General features: G+C 40.6%; 1 protein-coding gene across 2 annotated transcripts in view; it reads right to left on the bottom strand.

Annotated features, from left to right (window-relative positions):
- Positions 1 to 24,669, bottom strand: part of GABRB2 (gamma-aminobutyric acid type A receptor subunit beta2) — a 441,115-nt gene that overhangs the window by 128,070 nt on the left and 288,376 nt on the right. For both annotated transcript variants that reach the window (XM_073581011.1, XM_073581013.1), the window contains exon 5: positions 22,616 to 22,698. In XM_073581011.1, the coding sequence (XP_073437112.1) occupies positions 22,616 to 22,698 (83 nt within the window). The remainder of the gene's footprint in view (positions 1 to 22,615; positions 22,699 to 24,669) is intronic.

The following is a 24,669-nucleotide window of genomic DNA, read 5'->3' as shown; positions in this document are numbered from 1 at the left end:
TCAAATGGTGCTCCTTGCCTTCCGGGCCCTGCCGTGCGCCCAAACAGTGGTTTATGACCACATATGAGGTATCTGTGCACTCAGGAGAAATTGCTCAACAAATTTTAGGATCCATTTTATCCTGTTGCCCATGTGAAAATGAAAAAACTGAGGCTAAAAGAAAATTTTTGTGAAAAAAAAGTATTTTTTTTTTTTTACAGATCAATTTGTGAAGTACCTGGGGGTTCAAAGTGATCACTATGCATCTAGATAAGTTCCTTGGGGGGTCTAGTTTCCAAAATGGGGTCACTTGTGGAGGAGCTCCAATGTTTATGCACAAAGGGGCTCTCCAAACACGACATGGCAACCGCTAAATATTCCAGCATATTTTCCATTCAAAAAGTCAAATGGCGCTTCTTCCCTTCTGAGCCGTGCCGTGCGCCCAAACAGTGGTTTATGACCACATATGAGGTATCGTTGTACTCAGGAGAAATTGCCCAACAAATTTTAGGATCCATTTTATCCTGTTTCCCATGTGAAAATGAAAAAATTGATGCTAAAAGAAAATTTTTGTTGGAAAAATTAAAATGTCCATTTTTTCTTTCCACATTGCTTTAGTTCCTGTGAAACACCTGAAGGGTTAATAATCTTATTGAATGTAGTTTTGAGTAGCTTGAGGGGTGCAGTTTTTAGAATGGTGTAACTTTTGGGTATTTTCTGCCATATAGACCCCTCAAAGTGACTTCAAATGTGAGGTGGTCCCTAAAAAAAATGGTTTTGTAAATTTTATTGTAAAAATGAGAAATCGCTGGTCAACTTTTAACCCTTATAACTTCCTAACAAAAAAATATTTTATTTCCAAAATTGTGCTGATGTAAAGTAGACATATGGGAAATGTTATTTATTAACTATTTTGTGTCACATAACTCTCTGGTTTAACAGAATAAAAATTCAAAATTTGAAAATTGCAAAATTTTCTAAATTTTCACCAAATTTCTGATTTTTTGACAAATAAACGCAAAAATTATCAACCTAAATTTACCACTACCATGAAGCCCAGTATGTCACGAAAAAACATCTCAGAATCGCTAGGATCCGTTGAAGCGTTCCTGAGTTATTACCTCATAAAGGGACACTGGTCAGAATTGCAAAAAATGGCCTGGTCATTAAGGTCAAAATAGGCTTGGTCATGAAGGGGTTAAAAATGGGGCCCATCATATACTGTAGAATTCAAAATGGGGGACATCTGACACTGGAGCATCATCCATGAAGCCCATTATATACTGGAGCATTTTAAATGGGGCAGATATGACACTGGAGCATCATCCATGAGGCCCATCATATACTGGAGCATTCCAAATGGGGGAAATCTGACACTGGAGCATCATCTATGGGGCACACGATACACTGGAGCATTAGAAATGGGGCCCATTATATATGGAGCATTATTAGGGCCCATAAGACACTGGAGCATCATCCGTGGGGCCCATCACATACTGGAGCATTCTAAATGGGGCAGATCAGACACTGGAGCAGCATCTATGGGGCACATTATACACTGGAGCATTAGAAATGGGGCCCGTTATATATAGAGCATTATTTGGGCCCATAACACACTGGAGCATCATCTGTGGGGCCCATCACATACTGGAGCATTCTAAATGGGGCAGATCAGACACTGGAGCAGCATCTATGGGGCACATTATACACTGGAGCATTAGAAATGGGGCCCATTATATATGGAGCTTTATTTGGGCCCATAACACACTGGAGCATCGTCCATGGGGACCATCATATACTGTAGCATTATGTGGAGCTCATCATACTGTATGGAACATTATATGTGACCAATTATTCTGTATGGAGAAATATATGGGGCTCATTATTCTGTATGGCGCACAATGTGGTGGCCATAATACTGTATGGAGTAATATACTGTCCTTTTTTTGAGCTGTTGTAGAATTTAAAATAGATCAGTCATGTCATGTAAGCAGTGAAGTATTTGTCATTGTACTATACCTATATTTCTGTGCCGTATCAGAGCATCATGAGTTGTGGTATGTGTTAAAGGGGCGCTCTTTGGCCCAGGGCACATGAAAACCTGGAGGCAGCCCTACCCCTCACAACTTTATCTAAATAACCCCCAGTTTTCAGTGCGTAACTATTATTATAAAGTAAATTAAGGTTGACAAGCTTCAGTAATAAGAATTGATGTTTTTGGCATTGAAATGAGCACTGTAGGTGTGTTTACTATCCTCCACTCCCTGCCGACTTTGCTTCCCCATTGACTTGCATTGGGTTTCGTGTTTCAGTCGGCCTCCGACTTTTCCCTATAGTCGGCCGATTTCGTTCGACCCGACTTTTGCGAAAGTCGGGTTTCATGAAACCCGACTCAACCCTAAAAAAGCCAAAGTCGCTCATCTCTACACGTAATGCTTTTCCCATAACAATCCATTTAATAGGATACTATACTGCATACAGATGCTGTACATACATGAGCAACTCAGACGGACAAATTACAAGCTGACCTGGGATCTTAGTGAACCATGTTTCTGTGCAATTTCACTATTCTACTTTTACTGGCTTTGATGGGATGATGTGGGATATTAGGGATAGTAGTCCGGTAGCTCTGGCTGATGGGATAATGTGGGATATTATAGTGAATGTGGCTATGCGGAATGGGCGGGGCTCTACACTCAGCTTTATATATATAACGATGTGGGATATTAGGGGTAGTAGTCTGGTGGCTCTGGCTGATGGGATGATGTGGGATATTAGCGGTAGTAGTCCAGCGGCTGTGACAGGATGATGTGGGATATTAGGGGTAGTAGTCCGGTGGCTATGGCTGACGGAATGAAGTGGAATATTAGTAGTCCGGTGGCTGATGGGATGGTATGGGATATAATAGTGCATGTGGCTATGCGGCGTGGGTGGGGCTATACACTCAGCTTTGCACACTAACTAACCGAAACCGCAACCGTAGTTAATTAGTATGCCCGGGCAGCGCTGGGTTTCGTATTTCAGTCGGCCTCCGACTTTACCCTATAGACGGCCGATTTCGTTCGACCCGACTTTTGAGAAAGTCGGGTTTCATGAAACCCGACTCGACCCTATAAAAGCAAAGTCGCTCATCTCTAGACAAAACCTTTTAAATTATTAGTCCCAAAATACTAATGTATGAGTTTTCTGTACATACAGAAGTAATCTTGGTGTGCCAACACAACTTATTTTTAAATCTGCCCTAATTTTCAGCTATTAACCGGTTCCCGACCTGTGACACAGCGTATGCGTCATGAAAGTCGGTGCCAATCCGACCTATGACGCATACCCTGTGTCATGAATTCAAAGCCCCCCTGCGGGTCGGGTGACCGGGGTCAATGAAAGGTCACCTGACCCGCAGATACAGGGGGCTTTGTAATTCACCACAGGGGACGTGGCTTCGCCCCCACGTGGCTACGATCGCTCTGATTGGCTGTTAAAAGTGAAACAGCCAATCAGAGCGATAGTAATATTTCATCAATGAAAATTGATGAAATATTACAATCCAGCCATGGCCGATGCTGCAGTAGCATCGGACATGGCTGGAGACACCGATTTGACCCCCCCCACCGGCGATCGCCCCCCTTGCCACTGAATGACAGCGGCGATCTGCCGCCGCTGTCATCATCTGCCCCCCCTCCCATTCCCTTCGCTCCCCGCCAGCTTCCGATCCCCCCCTCACCCCCTCTCACCTCCCCCGGCACCTTCCAAGTCCCCCCGTCGCTCCCGGTGTCCGGCGGCTCCGGTTCATGGGCGCCGCCATCTTAGAAAATGGCGGGCGCATGCGCAGTGCGCCCGCCCGAATCTGCCAGCTGCAGATTCCATTATTTCATTTTGCTCACTCTCAGAGTGAGCAAAATGAAATAAAAAGTAAATGAACCCCCCGATTATCACCCCCATAGGTAGGCAGAACTAATAAAATAAAGAAAATATTTTTATTTTTATTTTTCCATCAGGGTTAGGGTTGGAGAGAGGGTTAGGGTTGGAAAGAGGGTTAGGGTTAGGGTTGGAAAGAGGGTTAGGGTTGGAAAGAGGGTTAGGGTCGGAAAGAGGGTTAGGGTTGGAAAGAGGGTTAGGGTTGAAAAGAGGGTTAGGGTTGGAAAGAGGGTTAGGGTTGGAAAGAGGGTTAGGGTTGGAAAGAGGGTTAGGGTTGGAAAGAGGGTTAGGGTTGAAAAGAGGGTTAGGGTTGGAAAGAGGGTTAGGGTTGGAAAGAGGGTTAGGGTTGGAAAGAGGGTTAGGGTTGGAAAGAGGGTTAGGGTTGAAAAGAGGGATAGGGTTGAAAAGAGGGTTAGGGTTAGAATTAGGGTTAGGCTTGTGGTTAGTGTTATGGTTAGTGTTGGGGTTAGGGGTGTGTTGGGGTTAGGGTTGGGATTAGGGTTAGGGATGTGTTGGGGTTAGGGTTGTGGTTAGGGGTGTGTTGGGGTTAGGGTTGGAGTTAGAATTGAGGGGTTTCCACTGTTTAGCCACATCAGGGGGTCTCCAAACGCGACATGGTGCAACCTTTGATTCCAGCCAATTTTGCGTTCAAAAAGTCAAATGGTGCTCACTCCCTTCCAAGCCCCGACGTGTGCCCAAACAGTGGTTTACCCCCACATATGGGGTATCAGCGTACTCAGGAAAAATTGCACAACAACTTTTGGGGTCTAATTTCTCCTGTTACCCTTGGGAAAATAAAAAATTGGGGGCTAGAAAATTATTTTTGTGGAAAAAATGTTTTATTCATTTTCATGTCTCTGCATTATAAACTTCTGTGAAGCACTTGGGGGTTGAAAGTGCTCACCATACATCTACATAAGTTCCTTGGAAGGTCTAGTTTCCAAAATGGGGTCACTTGTGGGGGGTTTCCACTGTTTAGGCACATCAGGGGCTCTGCAAACGTAATGACGACTGCAGACTATTCCATCAAAGTCTGCATTTCAAAACGTCACTACTTCCATTCCGAGCCCTGACGTGTGCCCAAACAATGGTTCCCCCACACATATGGGGTATCAGCGTACTCAGGACAAACTGGACAACAACTTTTGGGGTCCAATTTATCCTGTTACCCTTGTGAAAAAAAAAAGTGCGGGCTAAAAATCATTTTTTTTGAGGGAAAAAATGATTTTTTATTTTCACGGCTCTGCGTTATAAACTTCTGTGAAGCACTTGGGGGTTCAAGGTGCTCACCATACATCTAGATAAGTTCCTTGGGGGGTCTAGTTTCCAAAATAGGGTCACTTGTGGGAGGTTTCTACTGTTTAGGCACACAGGGGCTCAGCAAATGTAACATGATGCCCCCAGACCATTCCTTCAAAGTCAGCATTTCAAAATGTCACTACTTCCCTGCTGAGACCCAACGTGTGCCCAAACAGTGGTTTCCCCCCACATATGGGGTACCAGCATACTCAGGACAAACTGGACAACAACTTTTGGGGTCGAGTTTCTCCTGTGACCCTTGTGAAAATAAAAAATTGCGAGCTAAAAATTCATTTTTTGAGGAAAAAAAAAGATTTTTTATTTTCATGGCTCTGCGTTACAATCTTCTGTGAAGCACTTCGGGGTTCAAGGTGCTCACCACACATCTAGGCAAGTTCCTTATGGGGTCTTGTTTCCAAAATGGGGTCACTTGTGGGGGGTTTCCACAGTTTAGGAACATCAAGGGCTCTGCAAATGTAACATGATGCCCGCAGACCATTCCATCAAAGTCAGCATACCAAAACGTCACTACTTCCCTTCCGAGCCCTGACGTGTGCCCATACAGTGGTCATCCCCCACATATGGGGTATCAGCGTACTCAGGACAAACTAGACAACAACTTTTGGGGTCCAATTTCTCCTGTTACCCTTGTGAAAAAAAAAATTGCGGGCTAAAAATCATTTTTTTTGAGTGAAAAAAAATGATTTTTTATTTTCACGGCTCTGCGTTACAATGTTCTGTGAAGCACTTAGGGGTTCAAGGTGCTCACCACACATCTAGATAAGTTCCTTGGGGGGTCTTGTTTCCAAAATGGGGTCCCTTGTGGGGGGTTTCTACTGTTTAGGCACACAGGGGCTCAGCAAATGTAACATGATGCCCGCAGACTATTCCATCAAAGTCAGCATTTCAAAATGTCACTACTTCCCTTCCGAGCCCCGACGTGTGCCCAAACAGTGGTCTCCCCCCACATATGGGGTACCAGCGTACTCAGGACAAACTGGAAAACAACTTTTGGGGTCCAATTTATCCTGGTACCCTTGTGAAAATAAAAAATTGCAGACTAAAAAATTTTTTTTTAGGAAAAAAAAAAGATTTTTTATTTTCACTGCTCTGCATTATAAACTTCTGTGAATCACCTGGGGGTTCAAAGTGCTCACTATGCATCTAGATAAGTTCCTTAGGGGGTCTAGTTTCCAAAATGGGGTCATTTGTGGGGGAGCTCCAAAGTTTAGGCACACAGGGGATCTCCAAACACGACATGGTGTCCGCTAACGATTGGAGCCAATTTTCATTTCAAAAAGTCAAATGGCGCTCATTCCCTTCTGCGCCCTGCCGTGCACCCAAACAGTGCCCCCCACCCACATATGGGGTACCAGCGTACTCAGGACAATCTGGACAACAACTTTTGTGGTCCAATTTCTCCTGTTACCCTTGTGAAAATAAAAAATAGCGTGCTAAAAAATCATTTTTGAGGAAAAAAAATGATTTTTTATTTTCACTGCTCTATGTTATAAACTTTTGTGAGGCACTTGGGGCTTCAAAGTGCTCACTACACATCTAGATAAGTTCCTTAAGGGGTCTAGTTACCAAAATGGTGTCACTTGTGGGGGAGCTCCAATGTTTAGGCACACAAGGGCTCTCCAAACGCGACATGGTGTCCGATAACGATTGGAGCTAATTTTCCATTCAAAAAGTCAAATGGCGCTCCTTCCCTTCCGGGCCCTGCCCTGCACCCAAACAGTGGTTTATGACCACATATGAGGTATTGGTGTGCTCAGGAGAAATTGCCCAACAAATTTTAGGATCCATTTTATCCTGTTGCCCATGTGAAAATGAAAAACTGAGGCTAAAAGATAATTTTTGTGAAAAAAATGTACTTTTTTTTACAGATCAATTTGAGAAGCACCTGGGGGTTCAAAGTGATCACTATGCATCTAGATAAGTTCCTTGGGGGGTCTAGTTTCCAAAATGGGGCCACTTGTGGGGGAGCTCCAGTGTTTAGGCACACAGCGACTCTCCAAACGCGACATGGCAATCGCTAAATATTCCAGCATATTTTCCATTCAAAAAGTCAAATGGTGCTCCTTCCCTTCTGAGCCCTGCCGTACGCCCAAACAGTGGTTTATGACCACATATGAGGTATCGGTGTACTCAGAGGAAATTGCCCAACAAATTTTAGGATCCATTTTATCCTGTTGCCCATGTGAAAATGAAAAAATTGATGCTGAAAGGAAATTTGTGTTGGAAAAATTAAAATGTCCATTTTTTCCTTCCACATTGCCTTAGCTGTTGTGAAACACCTGAAGGGTTAATAATCTTCTTGAATGTGGTTTTGAGTAGCTTGAGGGGTGCAGTTTTTAGAATGGTGTCACTTTTGGGTATTTTCTGCCATATAGACCCCTCAAAGTGACTTCAAATGTGAGGTGGTCCCTAAAAAAAATGGTTTTGTAAATTTTGTTGTAAAAATGAGAAATCGCTGGTCAACTTTTAACCCTTATAACTTCCTAACAAAAAAATATTTTGCTTCCAAAATTGTGCTGATGTAAAGTAGACATGTGGGAAATGTTATTTAGTAACTATTTTGTGTCACATAACTCTCTAGTTTAACAGAATAAAAATTCAAAATTTGAAAATTGCGAAATTTTCAAAATTTTCGCCAAATTTCTGATTTTTTCACAAATAAACGCAAAAATTATCGACCTAAGTTTACCACTAACATGAAGCCCAATATGTCACGAAAAAACAATCTCAGAATTGCTAGGATGCGTTGAAGCGTTCCAGAGTTATTACCTCATAAAGGGACACTGGTCAGAATTGCAAAAAATGGCCAGGTCATTAAGGTCAAAATAGGCTGGGTCATGAAGGGGTTAACATCCCTTCCCCCTAATGCTATCCCTACCTCATGGCGCTCCATATTTTTCATTAACACTGGATATACAGTGTCTCTATCAGAAAGCACCGATGAGAGCGGGAGAAGGGGACTGCAGTACTGAGAAGAAGCAGTGTGCTGCCATGAAATATAGCTTTAATAGATAAGAATAGTGCAACCTATATAGCTCTGTAAAGCTGGATGTACGTACGGGCAGAAAGAGAAAAAGAAGACAAAAATATACAAAAAATAAACTTTATATTGTGCTTGTATTGTATATAGACAATAGTCATGCAAATACTCTGCTTTGTAAAAAAAAAAAATTGCTATTGTGGTAACAACCTTTTAAAGAGAATCTGCCTGCAGGTTTTTGGTATTTAAATAGATGCATAAAAAATGGCAAATTAAATATAAACAGAAAAGATATGGTGGTTTAGCTGAAAAATGTACAAATATGCAGTATATCTCATATACAGTAAATACTGATAAAAAATATAAGGCTGAGATATCACCAATAAAGTAAATATATTATCTCAGCAGAATGGCAATGAATCGCAGGGTGAAAAGGATAAGAAGTAGAAGTTACTGCTCACAAAATGAGGTCAACCTGATAAAGTGCGGATTCCATGAATGTAGGCCCCTTTCACACATCAGTTTTTTGCCATCAATCACAATCCATCGTTTTTTGAAAAAAATGGATCAGCGACTGATGCCACTGGATCCGTTTTTTCTCACAGACTTGTATTAGCGATGCACTGCGATGGATGGCCTCACGTTTTGTCTGTCGTTCGCCGGATCCGTGGGAAATTTGTTGTCCGGTGGTTGGACACAACGCACAAAGCAACGCTTTTTGTGTCCGTCGAAAAATCGGACAGCGACGGATCCCTATGGGTGCAGTATCCGTCGTCATCCGTCAAATGACGGATGCCGGCGACGGATTCGTTTTTTTTAACTGAGCATGCTCCTGACAGGTTAAAACACCAAAGAAAGAATAGATATATACACATAGAAGACTGTTGTGGAGAAGTTTAAAGCTGGATTTGGATAAAAAATGATTTCCAAAACTTTAACCATCCCAAGGAGCACTGTACAAGCGATCATATTGAAATGGAAGGAGTATTATACCACAGCAAACCTACCAAGACCCGGCCGACCCTCTAAACTTTCATCTCAAACAAGGAGAAGACTGATCAGAGATGCAGCCAAGAGGCCCATGATCACTCTGGATGAATTGCAGAGATCTACAGCTGAGGTGGGACAGTCTGTCCATAGGACAACAATCAGTCGTACACTGCACAAATCTGGCCTTTATGGAAGAGTGGCAAGAAGAAAGCCATTTCTCAAAGATATCCATAAAAAGTGCTGTTTAAAGTTTGCAACAAACCACCTGGGAGACACGCCAAACATGTGGAAGAAGGTGCTCTGGTCAGATGAAACCAAAATCGAATTTTTTGGCAACAATGCCAAACGATAAGTTTGGCTTAAAGGCAACACAGCTCATCACCCTGAACCTACCATCCCCACTGTCAAACATGGTTGTGGCAGCATCATGGTTTGGGCCGGCTTTTCTTCAGCAGGGACAGGGAAGATGGTTAAAATTGATGGGGAGATAGATGGAGCCAAATTCAGGACCATTCTTGAGGAAAACTTTTTGTTGACGTCTGCAAAAGACCTGAAACTGGGACGGATATTTGTCTTCCAACAAGACAATGATTCCAAACATAAAGCAAAATCTACAATGGAATAGTTCACAAATAAATGTATCCAGATGTTAGAATGGCCAAGTCAAAGTCCAGACCTGAATGCAATCAAGAATCTGTGGAAAGAACTGAAAACTGCGGTTCACAAATGATCTCCATTAAATCTCACTAAGATCGAGCTGTTTGCCGAGGAAGAATGGGCAAGAATTTCAGTCTCTCGAAGTACAAAACTGATAGAGACATACCCCAAGCGACTTGCAGCTGTAATCGCAGCAAAAGGTGGTGCAACAGAGTATTAAGTTAAAGGGGCCAAACAATATTGCACGCCCCACTTTTCAGTTTTTGAATTTCCTCAAAATTATATAATATATATATTTATAGTTTATAGAGTTCTACATAGCATAATGGCGCTAAATCAATTGCCGGCCTCAGTAAAGTCATTCCCGTACTCGACATGGTATGACACATGTTTTACATATAGTAAACCATGTCATATCAAAACGATTTATATATGTCAGTGCTTAGTAAATTTAGTAGTTTGTGTTAGGAAAAATTTGGAACTCTAGGAGTTAAATTTAAGGCTATAATCACGGAAAAAAATTGCGTGGGCTCCCGCGCAATTTTCTCTGCCAGAGAGGAAAAGCCAGTGAGTGAGGGCAAATATTAATAGCCTAGAGAGGGACCACTGTTTTTATCCCCCCCCCGGCTAAAAAAAATCTGCCCCCAGCCACCCCAGAAAAGGCACATATATAAGATGCGCCTTTTCTGGCACTTAGCCTCTCTATTCCCATGGCCTTTAGTGGTGGGTCATGAGTTAATAATAATGGGTTAATCTCACCTTGCTATTGAAAGATGACATTAAGGCAGGTTAACAATGGAGAGGTGTCAATAAGATACCTGTCCATTATTAACCCTAGAATAGTAAAGGGTTAAAAAAAAGCCACACACACATTAAAAATTCTTTTAATTAAATAAATACAAAGTTTTTGACCAAATTTATTATTCTGCTAATCCAAAAAAAGTCTTTGTTCTGCAAAGAAAAAAACAATATACATACCTCTCCGCCGTTCAGTCAGGTCCCCCCGATGCAATCCATCACAAGGGGTTAACTAGTTTACAACGGGGACCAGTGCTAATGCTACCGGCCCCACTGTAAATCACTGCAGAATGAATGAATTCATCTCTGCGCAGGCACCTTGGCTGATCGGCGGTTAACTGATTAACGTGGGAAAGTTTTTGAACTTTTTCCCACGCTCCTGAGTTCACCTCAGGTCAGCCAGGGACTCCGCAAAGCCTCTCTGAGTACCGCTGACGTCACTGAGGCTGTGCGGAGTCCCCAGCTGACCTGAGGTGATCTGACAGCGTGAGAAAAAGTTCAGTAACTTTCCCATGCTATCGAGTACACTTCAGGTCAGCCAGGGACTCCACGCAGCCTCACTTTTCTCCATGGAAAATACCATTTTATTAGTTGCTGCTCATTGTTCTAGATGATCTAGATCCTTTGGAACTGTATGGAATCCCCTACAGCTTCCACTCAGTATAATGGCCCCCTCAGCCTCTCGCACAGCATAATGGCCACTAAGGGTATGTTTCCGCTGGCAAAACCCGGCAGCGCTTTTGATGCAGCACATGTCTGCTCCATCCAAAACTCTGCCGGCTTTTGTACGCGCAGTGATTCCGCATGTGTTCATTGAACCATGTGGAATCACCGCATCCTATACATAGGATTGTGATATTTATTTTGCGGAGACGCTTGGTTTCCGCAAGATAAATAGACATGCTGCGGTCTAGAAAGAGGCGCTGTATGTGTGTATACGCAGGGAAGCTGGAGGCGTCCCTGCACGCATAGTGGAGATGGGATTTATAAAATCCCCTCCACTATGCTGTAACATCTGGCTGCTGCGGAATGGACACTACGGCTGTACGCAGCGTCTAATCCGCAGCATTTGCTAATCGTGGAAATATACCCTTAAACTGATCTCTCAGTATGATGGCCCCCAAAGCTCACGACTCAGGATAATGACCCCTACAGCTCGGCCTACAATTTTAGGGCCCCTAATGACCCCCACAGAGAATGAGGACTCCCACCCACCCCCACACAGAATGAGGGTGCCCAACACACAACTCAGCATGAGTGCCCTCATTCACATGATCCAGCTCAATGGTAGATGTGGGAGCCATTGACTCCGAATTGCACAACAGGGCATAATATGCATGGAGGGTATAGTAAGGGTACCGTTACACATAGCAACACTCCAGCGATCCCGACAAAGACACGACCTGGTAAGGATCGCTGGTACGTCGCTACATGGTCGCTAGTAAGCTGTCAAACAGGCAGATCTACTCAACGATGCAGCAACGATGCAGCGATTCACATAACGACCTCGGCGGTCGATGGGACCTTGTCACACAGGAGCTATTCTGACGACTCAGACCTCAGTAGGCGTGAGTTCTAAGTCGCCAACGAGGTTGCTCGTCGTTGTTATGGTGTCAAACACAGCGATGCATGCTGGCCAGCGGGACACCAACGATCAAAAAATGGCCTAGGACATTCGAGCACGATCAGCGATATTGCAGCGGGGGGGCGGTCACCGCTATGTGTCACACGTAGCGAGATCGCTGGTGAGGTCGCTGTTGCATCACAAAATCTGTGACGTTTCAGCGATCTCGCTAACGATCTCGCTATGTGTGACGGGGCCTTAATAATAAAGTGATTCACACAAAAATATCATATTAGGAGCTAATGCGCCCGCAGAGAATGTAACAATTGTGCAAGCAGTCACAGAAACTAAGCAGTAACACAGTAGCTAAAATAGTAACAAATATGGACCAGATATAACTGGGAATTAAATCTCAATATATTTTAGAAGTAGTACATAAATAAACAGTTATAAGAATAATGATGATATGAAGGTAAGTATCAAAATATTTATAATACTAACGAACCCAAAACGAGGCTAATATAAAATGACGGCCAAACATATATTGGTGCTTAATGAGGAGATAGCAGAAAACCAACCCATTTCCAGATCCAATTCATATACGAAAAAGAGGTATAATAAAACATGATAACAAAAATAATTATGTGTCGGATGTGACATACACGGTAGAATAAAAGTTGATTCTATCACTAAAGAGAATAACCATAAGGCCTGTTTCACACTTCCGTTTTTGTGTCCGCCAAACGGATCCGTTTCCGTTTTTTTGACGGAAACTGATGCAAACGGATCCGTTTTTAAAAAAACGGATCCGTTTTTTTGACGGATCCGCGGTAACCACTAATGGAAGTCTATGGGACAAAAAAAACGGATCCTGCAAAAAAATGGCGGATCCGTTTTTTTACGGAAACCAACGGATTTTGACGGATTTGAAAAAACGGAAGTGTGAAACAGGCCTAAGGGGACAATGGGGGTAATTAGATAGTAAAACCAGACAAGTTGCCACCCATGCTATTTCAATCACAACAAAAGGTGCTATTACGGCAAGAATAATGGATTTTTAAAGCTAATGTAGCTGTTCATTAAGGCCTTTTGGCGATAAAAACCTTAAATAGTAGATCCATTGTCATTCCTTTTGGAGCATTTTTTCGTTCAATCGGCCTTTTCAATCGACCACTCAGTCATGCAAACAAATTATCAACCTTACATAGGGTTTAATACATTATAAATGTAAAAGAAAAAAAAAAAAAATTCTAACATAAAAAGTATAAAAAATATAAAAATGTAAACTATCCAATTTTTCCCCAAATAAAATAGCAAAATGTAAAAAAAATACAGTTATATAATAAATTAGGTATTGCTGCCTCTGAAATTACCTAAACTAATAAAAGAGAAAAATATTGATCCTATACAGTGAACGTCAAAATGGAAAAAAAAAATTAAAAACCTGAATTGGCATTTTTAGCCAGTGCAATTCCCAGAAAAAAAAACTATAAAAGCAATCAAAACTTTATAAGTATCCAAAAATACTATCAATAAAACATCAGCTTGACAACTAAAACAAAAGCTCTCACAAAGGCTCATAAGCAGAAAAACAAAAAGTTACTGGTCTCAGAAAAAGGCAACACAAACTAAATTTTTTTCTGAAGTTCTGAATTTTATTTTAACCACTAAAAATATCTAACAAACTTGTAGGCTTGCTATTGTCGTAAGCACAGTGACCTGGAGAATTATATTGCCGGTCATTTTTAGTTCACAGTGGAAGCTGAAAAAAACAAAACCCAATGGAAGAATTCCATTTTTTGTACAACTTCACTGTAGTTGGTATTTTTTCCTCACTTTTCATTAAATTATAAGGCAAAATGAATGGTGTCATTTAAAACTACATCTCATTCCATGAAAAATCAAGTCCTCGTATGTCTATGACGACAGAAAAATTAAAAGAAAAAGTTATAGCTCTTGGAAAAGGGGAGAAAAAAAAAAAAGAAAAATAGCCTTACTGGGTTTAAAGCCATTAAACAGAAACAGCCTTCTAATTGTGACAATATTTTTTGGAAATTAGAGGAAGTCCAAATTTGCCTTCATCCAAATTTTTCTTTCCGAAATGTTTTCACCCAAACTTTCCTTTAACATAAATGTTGAAGTCCAAACACGGAGCATATTCAAACCCATCTTATATTAAATACTGCTTCTTAGCTCCTCACTAAATATTGGACCCATCTTTGAGTTAAAAAAAATTGAAATCAAACCGAAAAGAAAATATGAACCCCAAATTAGCAAAAATTACAACAATCTTTATTAAGTATAAAAATACATACATCACATAGATATTAAAAAGGTGGGAAACCCATAAAAAGACACCACCACCAACATACCTACTAATAGGAGGTTGCACAAATTAGAGGAACACCACTAATGTATTAACCAACAACAAGTGCATTGCGGTAAATAAACAGGCACCGAAATCCAAAAGTACAAATAACACTAAAATCGCCAGAAATAAATAGTGTCCGAGTGCAAGAGGGGAGCTTACCTCTTGTGGGTGGTGATATCAACCCCTACGTACGTTTCGGCATTCAGCCTTCTTCCGGGGGTCCCCCGGATTTCGGTGCCTTTTTATTTACCGCAATGCACTTGTTGTTGCTAAATACATTAGTGGCGTTCCTCTAATTTGTGCAACCTCCTATTAGTAGATATGTGGGTGGTGGTGACTTTATATGGGTTTCCCACCTTTTTAATATCTATGTGATGTATTGTATTTTTATACTTAACAAAGATTCTTGAAATTTTTGCTTATTTGGGTTCATATTTTCTTTTCGGTTTCACTCAAACTTTCCTGTAAAATTCTCACTAATAATACCTCCTGAGGTGTAAAATATCATTAACAATGCCAAGCATGATAGTATGATATCACATAATTAATATTCTTCATACTGCAGAGAAGGAATTCATTTAAAAAATGCATTGAATTATATCTTTTTTTTATTATTTTTTACCTTTTTCTTTGAATTTAAGTCTTTGTTTCACTATCTTGGTGTTTGCTCTTCGAAATGATAAGCCTCCATTATAAGCGCACATTGAATAGCGCAGCTATTTCAAATAAATACAATGTGATGAGAGGAGAAAACCAGTCAGGATTTAAATGATTCATTTTATAGGACAAACATGGATAATATGCCTGCCTAACATAGCTAATCCCATCAAATTTCAGTGGTGAAAGACAATCGCTACGCATAGCTTCAGCATTATCAAGCAGCGCTTCCGGCAAGCTTCTGCTGCAATTTTCCATGCTATTGTGCTCGGCAATTAACTATTGACAAAAATATATGTCCTTCTGGTGTACAAGCTGATAAATGTAGTAAATGAAATATAAGCTTAACTAAAAACCTTGAAAAGTAAAGAAAAGATATTTCTAACTGGAAGCGAATGACAGTCATAAAGCAATTCAAATGAATTGTGGCTCACAATGAGAAGTTCTTCTTCGCAGGTCAATGATGTAAATATGCTAAAGGTCTTAGGGTGATCACCGTTGTTTCTGGAGCATTATGTTCTATAACAATCCCATGTTTTAATATTTAGACATTCATTCATCACGTAGGTTACTATTTTATATGAAGGTCAAGTGACAAGTTGTTGCACAGCCTTGCTCAGGTGTCATGAAACCGGAAATGAATGTTAGGCATTAAAGAGGAGAGAATTTGTCAAGTGGAGACTAATTCTACTTGAATTTTTCAAAACTCCATATCCTCTGAAAGGCGTATTTTTGTAATTTGCTTGAGCAAGGATTCAGCAAAATTGCCATCATTGGGTGAATCATAAAAGGCCATCAAAAGGTTAAAAACAAAAACTTACACAAAAGGGCCCTTTACACATAGCGATATCGCTAGCGATATCGCTAAAGCATCACTGATTTTGTGACGCAGCAGCGATATCAATAGCGATATCGCTACATGTGATACTCACCTCTGACTGGCTCCCCCGCTGGCTTTCGCTGATCGCGCGAGATCGGCCTGGTCCATTTCTCGTCGTCGGCTTCCTGCTGGCGCCGATGAGCGACTCCATCCATGCGGGCGGAAGACGGTCACCCTCGCCGTGACTGACAGGTGAGTACAACCGCCGACCGCTGCTGCATCGCTAGTTAGATCTGCCTGTTTGGCAGCTCACTAGCGACCAATTAGCGATGCACCAACGATCCTGACTGGGTCATATCGTGGTCGAGATCGCTGGTGCATCACTAAATGTAACGGGGCCTTTACCTTACTGCTTACTTCTCCAGCCAGGGTTGAATATTTTTATCACCTTGTGCAGAAATCCTCTTCACGCTAGGCCAGGACTAGTGTTGAGCATTCTGATACCGCAAATATCGGGTATCGGCCGATATTCGCGGTATCGGAATTCCGATACCGAGTACCGATATTTTTACAATATTGAATACCGGAATCAAAATTTCCCATAATGCTATCAGCCAGTTGTGTTAGCCATGTTAACTAATGGCATGGCTGTGATTGGCTGCTGAAATGATGTCATCATGATGCGCGGTCTCTGCGGGCCTGCCGGGGGTCTCTGCGGGCCTGCCGGGGGGTCTCTGCGGGCCTGCCGGGGGGTCTCTGCGGGCCTGCCGGGGGGTCTCTGCGGGCCTGCCGGGGGTCTGTGCGGGCCTGCCGGGGGTCTGTGCGGGCTGCTGGGGGTCTGTGCGGGCGTGCTGGGGGTCTGTGCAGGCTGCCGGGGGTCTGTGCGGGCCTGCCGGGGGTCTGTGCGGGCCTGCCGGGGGTTGTGTGTGTGTGTGCAGGCATCGTTCGATGGGACTACAAGTCCCATCGGGCTATGCCTGCTACAATGACAGTGATTGACACATTAGCCAATGATGGGACAGTAGTAGTCCCATCATCCGGCTAATGTGTTGAATGTAAAAAAAAACATACATACTACATACATACTACATATATACTACATTCATACAACATACATACATACTACATACAAAAAAACTTATATACTTCATATATACTACATTCATACAACATACATACATACTACATACATACTACATTCATACAGCATACATACATACTACATACATACAACATATATACTACATTCATACAACATACATACATGCTACATACTACATATATACTAAATTCATACAACATACATACATACTACATAATACATACATACTACATTCATACAACATACATACTACATACTACATATATACAACATTCATACAGCATACATACTACATAATACATACATACTACATATAGACTACATTCATACAACATACATACATGCATACTACATATATACAACATTCATACAGCATACATACTACATAATACATACATAATACATTCATACAGCATACATACTACATACATATATACTACATTCATACAACATACATACATACTACATATATACTACATTCATACAACATACTTACTACATACATACAACATACATATATACTACATACTTACTACATACATACAACATACATACTACATACAATACATTCATACATTTATACAATACATACATATAGACATACAGTACATATAACATAGAGTACATACTCACCATCACTTGTCACTTTGATCCCCAAAGCCAGTGTCATCTCACTGTAAAAAATATTAAAATAACAAACAAGCAATATACTCCCTGATCTGCAGAAATCCACGAGTGTACCACGACGATCTCCTGCAGTGCATCACTGAGAGGTTACTGTAGTTCACTGGTCTCACTTTATGGCAAAAGCTGCATGGGAACTTTCTCACAAGGCAATGACAAAAGTGAGACTAGGGACTATTTTTTTACAGTGACGGAGGAATACAGTGTGGAAGGATACCTACCTCCCGTCATTGTATTCCTGGTGCCCCTAGAGAGCGGTCGCATCAGCTGATGCTGCTATACTCCACGGGAGATCGTCGTGGGACACTCGTGGATTTCTGCGGATCAGGGAGTATATCGGTTGTTTGTTATTTTAATATTTTTTACAGATGACACTGGCTTCGGGGATCAAAGTGACAAGTGATGGTGAGTATGTACTCTATGTTGTATGTACTGTATGTCTATATGTATGTATTGTAGGAATGTATGAATGTAGTATGTATGTTGTATGTCTGTAGCATGTTTTATGTATGTTGTATGTCTGTAGTATGTACTATGTATGTATGTATGTTGTATGAATGTAGTATATATGTAGTATGTATGTTGTATGAATGTAGTATATATGTAGTATGTATGTATGTTGTATGAATGTAGTATATATGTAGTATGTATGTATGTTGTATGAATGTAGTATATATGTAGTATGTATGTAGTATGAATGTAGTATGTATGTTGTATGAATGTAGTATGTAGTATGTATGTTGTATGAATGTAGTATGTATGTAGTATGTATGTATGTTGTATGAATGTAGTATATATGTAGTATGTATGTAGTATGTATGAATGTTGTATGAATGTAGTATATATGTAGTATGTATATAGTATGTATGTTGTATGAATGTAGCATATATGTAGTATGTATGTTGTATGAATGTAGTATATATGTATTATGTATGTAGTATGTATGTATGAATGTATGTTTTATGAATGTAGTATATATGTAGTATGTATGTTGTATGAATGTAGTATATATGAAGTATGTATGTAGTATGTATGTAGTATGTATGTATGTTTTATGAGTGTAGTATATATGTAGTATGTATGTATTATGTAGTATGTATGTATGTTGTATGAATGTAGTATATATCTAGTGTGTATGTAGTATGTATGTATGTTGCATGAATGTAGTATGTATGTAGTATTAAAAACATATGTGACATGCACAAAATGTGAACAAGTAGGTCAGACAGTACTCACGCCACCCAATGGCTGAAATACAAGAAAACACAAAATGACAAATTTACAAAAATACTCTGCAGTAAAAAATATGGCAGTAATCAGCAAGTGCTGGATAACAAATACAGGGTATTTAGTCAATACATTTTTTGCAAAAAATATATGCCAAGCTGCTCCACCACGTCATGGTAACCCTTCACGGAACAGTCCCTATCTAATATATTTAAAACCTGAACATGTGAACAGTGTCTAAATGAACAGGATACAGACAGGCACCTCCTAGTATATGGGCTTGTGGTTTATGGCAGCTCATTTATGTGCATGTCACACAAGAAAGGGGTGGGGTCTCCCAAACCATGCTGAGCAAGGAAAAAACGGATTAAAAACATATGTGACATGCACAAAATGTGAACAAGTCGGTCAGACACTGCTCACGCCACCCAATGGCTGAAATACAAAAAGAAAACACAAAATGACAAATTTACAAAAATACTCTGCATTGGGTGGCGTGAGCGCTGTCTGACCGACTTGTTCACATTTTGTGCATGTCACAGACCCCCGGCAGGCCCGCACAGACCCCCGAGAGGCCCATACAGATCCTGCCCACACACACACGCACAGTGTCCACCCACGCACCGCCCACACTCTTCCCCCCTCCCAAACTGGATGTGCAAGTAAAGAAAGGGTTTATTTTCATTCCGATATTTGTGCCCCATTGACTTGCATGGGTTTCCGGTATCGGAATCGGCGTTACCCGATACTTTTTGGGTATCGGTCCAATCCGATCTGATACTTCATGATATCGGATGGTATCACTCAACACTAGCCAGGACTTCAGGCTCTGATGGGCCCAAGGACTGTTCTGCACATGTGCTCGTCAAGTCATGGTCATAACAAGCCTTATCAGAGCCAGAAGTCCTGGTCTAGCGTGATAAGGATATGATTTGAGGGCTGGAAGGGGTACAATGAAGAGCAGAGAGGCCAGAAAGCTAGTGGTAGGGTAAATATATATATATATATATATTTTTTTTTTTACATCTTATATGTATTATGCTGAGATCTTAAAATACGCGAGAGCATAATAACAGATTTTCTATCTGTGGAGAATAACTTAGCTGTAACTCAAATTTCCTGGAGAAAACCCACATAATCTGAAAAATTCAAATTCTGACATTCCTCCATTACCGAGAAATCAGAGTTTGAATGGACACGTAAACGAGGCTGTAGAAATTAAGCCTCTGTCACTCCAGATCAATTCTGCACCCAGCGATGACCTTCTCTTGCTTGACTGACAGCTCCTTTGCCTGAAGTCACACATAATAAAGGCTGTCAGTCAGGCAGGAGGAGGCACCATTGGACAGGGAATAAAGCTTGAGCAACAAATTTACAGCCTCATTTGCATATCAATTCAAACGCTGATTTCTCATTAATATGAAATATAAAAGTAAGGATTAGACAAAAAAAATGCTTCAGTCAAGATGAAACTGCATGATACAGTAGGAAGACTGTTCTCATCCTCAATCTCTGGGTGTGCCATAGAGAAGAAGGCTCTCCCAGACATGGGGGGGGGCAAAATACATTTTTATTGTTATTGTCTAGTATGTTGCTGTTGATATATTTTTTATATGTTATATATCTTTTAATATGTTGAATATTTTTTTACGTATTTATTCATTTTTATTATTTCATTTAGTTAATGGGGTGTGAATCCTCTTACTCTTGAATCTTTGAATCCATTTATAAAACATTTTTCATAGGTTTATGACTTAAAAAAATTGCAGCAAAAAGACATATGGACATATACAAAATGGGAAAAGATTAAAAAAATGCATGTACAAAATGTCACACTGGAAAATGCTGTCTTCGAAAATGCATTTTTTAAAAAGAAATTGTAGCCAGTTGTATACACACACTGAGAAGTGTAGAAAGAACTGCAAGGTTAAGATGTTGCCTGTCAATTGTGTTCCATGCCCGTCTGCGCTGTTATTTGTGTACTTTGCTGTCAGTCCAGGTGTAAAGTCACTTCCCCAGATTTTTTGAAGTCTAGGGCTAGTTGAGAAATCTAACTTTTAGCTTTCACAACAATCTTCTGTAACGCAATCTACTATGTTACACTAGCAGTTCTACATGCGGCAATATGGGGTCTTGAACATTGTTGATTTTTCCATACATGCAATTTTGTGGTACATAAAAGCTAAACTTGTCACATTTTATTTTAGATTTTGATGACCAATTTAAAAAAATCCCTTTATTTTGCCTTTTGTCATATTTTCTCAACTTTTTCTATATTGTCCATAACAGTCGTACAGGTAAGTGGAAATATTTATAGCACTTGTGACTGTTATGGGCAACCAAATATGTGGGCTTGAGTTAGTATGCGTGTAATAATTTTTAAATTTTTTTTATACAACTTATTTTTATTACTGTATTTTTATAGAGATAAAGAAACGTTCCGCAACCATATTTTCATTTATTAGCAGTACACAGGCATACTTGCGAATGGTAGAATATGTATAGAATTATGTAAAGGCACATTTTAGGGTACAGCACTGGTATGGCCTTACAGACTTTTACAAGCGCCAACCCTGTTGAAGTTTATTGGATAGCAGACTTTTTATATGTTGATGCCAGTCCTAGCGTTAACTTTTGGGGTTAGATATCTACAAGGAGGTCGTTCCCTTGTACCGTATATGTTCACAATCAGTCTTGATCACAGAATTGAAAGGGTTAACTGAGGGGGTAGGAGTTTAAGCTGATCCAGGCAATTGTGATGAGAGTACACCTGTATATTACAACCAGTAATAAGTGGAAGTAGGGAAATTACAAGTTGACAACATGTAAAGAAAATGCAAAACATGCATTAATGTTGTCATTTTACAAACGTGTCTTGCCAACGCCTAAACACGTAGAATACAAGATTATACAATAGAATGATAATAGCAATAAAGAACATAAAAACACACAAATGAGCATAATGAAAACTTCAAGAATCTCATTCACTTTGCTGGTGCTAGGAAATGCTTCAGTATTCGAGGCAAAACTGCCTTGAAAAAATGAAACAAAAACACAGCACATACTTAAGGGGTACTGAACATTTGCCCCCTGAAAATAAAAACACTAATACTCACCTCTCGTTTCAGCGGTGTTGGCACTCTCATTCCCGGGGCTAACGGTTGGTTGTTATAAAACATAAGCCCTGCACCCAATCAGCGTTGGCGTCACTGTCCACTCCTTCAAGCAAATTAGTAATCAAGAGGATGTGAGGGGCCACCTTCAGCTCTTACTTTCTCTTGATTATGTATACATCCGAAAGCGGGGACAATGTGTGCACATACTCTTGGAATGAAAAAATCCTAGTGTACATCGGTCAAAAATTTTTCAAAAGAACACCATTTGGGTATAACTAAAACCAGTAAAATCCATTGGTACATCGGCATATAGGTTAGGTTACTAGATGGTTTTCCCAAAGTACAAGGATAATAACACAAAACAAAGCCCCTTGATAATTTCAATAATTCTACATTTACACCGCAGTAAAAAAAGATGAGGAGGCTGTTACTTACAGCTTTCAATTTCTAATGTGCAGTTTTGTTCATCGAGTGGATATCTCCTTAGGTCCATCATGCATGCAGCAGTGGTGGTAATCCTAAAAGAAAAACAACATAAATGGTAAACTATTATACTCAGAGTTTGCTAAATCTATTGCGAATAAAATATGACCATTATTCCATATCTGAAGTAAAATAACACTTTGTATTTTATCACAGGAACACGGGAAAAGCAAAAAACTATGGGGGTAATTATATTGACGGCAAAGTCAACTGGTCAACGCAAACGTGTTCTATCAAACAGATGATTGTGATCCAGACTTGACTCTCATTATGTGATCACTACGTGAAGAGCCGAAGTAAAACCTAGAACACAACACTATGATGAAAGCTTTACATGAAATACTTAAAGTTGGCAATATGTGCTCTGATATCTCTATATAACATACTCGTTAAAACCTTATTAAATAGTGCTTGGCGAGACAGCTTGCTACATAACTGGTGGAAACCATTCATCGAATTCCAAATAAAAGACATCACAAAAGATAATAAGGTCCATTTCCGTACAGGAACTCATATGAAGAATGATTATATCTCTGACATCAAACTATTGACAGCATTTCTCTGAAATTATTATTTCAAATCTGGGTATGTCACTTAGGAAAAACACAATTTTTGGAATATACAGTAGTTGGTCAGTGACTAAAGAGTAACTGTAACTATGTAAGTTTGACATGTCATAAAGATGCAGTAGAACTTCAGGTGATGAGATTTCACTTTTTGATAACAGAAAGCAGGAGAAGTGCTCAGCCATGCAGTGAAAAATTATTCCATAAACTTTACATACAGCTCATCCAAGGGCTTTGACAGAGTACTTTATTCCATCTTTTAGCAATCGGTGGGGTTCTCAGTCCCAAAATAAAAGCCAATCAAAACTTTCTCTGGCAAGTCCAAAAGAACTACCGTAAACAAAAACCCAGAAGGATCCAAGATATGCCAACAATGTCCACACATAAAGGGTCCTAAACTCCATTACTTCTGCTTACTGTCATGATCCAAGTCGAGGTTTGTTTCCTGCTTTTCTTTTCCCGGCCTGGTCATGAAGGGGTCAACTTTTCCTGCCTCGCTTTGGTTCTTGAGTGGCTATTTATTAGTGCTGCTTTTGGTAGCTTTTGTCAGTGATAGTTCTGGTCCGTATCTTGAGCAGCTGATCCGTACACCCTAGTGATCCTTCTGCCTCTGACTTCCCAAGTGTGTGTCTGATACATTCCCTATCCTTGACTTTGTGTACATTTGGTGATTTCCCTACAGTGCTTGATTTGGATGAACTCTGAACTCCGCCTCCGGTTTCTCTGTCTCTGGTACTACGTTCCCCTACTGGCTTTTTGACCCACTGGCTTGTACCTCGACTCCTCTTTCCGGCTCATGTTTTTGGATACTGTGCTCCCGTTTGACTCTGACTTTTGGCTTGTCCCTGACCTCGTGCATTGCTGTGACCTCTGGTACTTCGTCTTCCCGTTTGTTGCTGACTCCGGCCGGCCTGCCTGAATATTCTGCCATGTCCTCTTGGTGGCCTGCACTTCTGCACTGAGGTGCTACACAGTAAGTGCAACCCTTTTTCCCAAAACCACGTCCTCTGATGGTGGCTGTGTGCAACTGCTCTGCCGTTCCATTACACTAAATTGTTTTACTTGTTTAATAATGTGGGAGAAACTCCATTCTGGCTATTCTTACCCACAAAAAGAAACAAAAGAATATAAAGCACAACACAACATGACATTGCAGGACCTTGAAAGCACAAAAAATGACCAGTATGCCACAGGCAGTGGATAACGGAGCACAAAAGTGATGAATTCCTTGGTCTAGCTACCACAGATGATAAGAATGGACACTGGACAAGTGCAGTACAAATCTTTAAGTGCATTTTATATTGTTTATGAGATAAGCATGTAAAGGGGTTGGCCACTACTCGAACAACCCCTTCTCAATTCCTGTTTGCCCTCAGTAAAATAACAACACTTATACTCACCTCCAGTGCCGGAGCTGTTCTAGCGGTGTTGGTATTGATT

The sequence above is a fragment of the Dendrobates tinctorius genome, unplaced genomic scaffold (genome assembly GCF_039654945.1).
Source record: "Dendrobates tinctorius isolate UK_male_01 unplaced genomic scaffold, ASM3965494v1 ptg000067l, whole genome shotgun sequence".
Lineage (NCBI taxonomy): Eukaryota > Metazoa > Chordata > Amphibia > Anura > Dendrobatidae > Dendrobates > Dendrobates tinctorius.
This window is presented reverse-complemented; position numbering and strand designations above follow the sequence as displayed.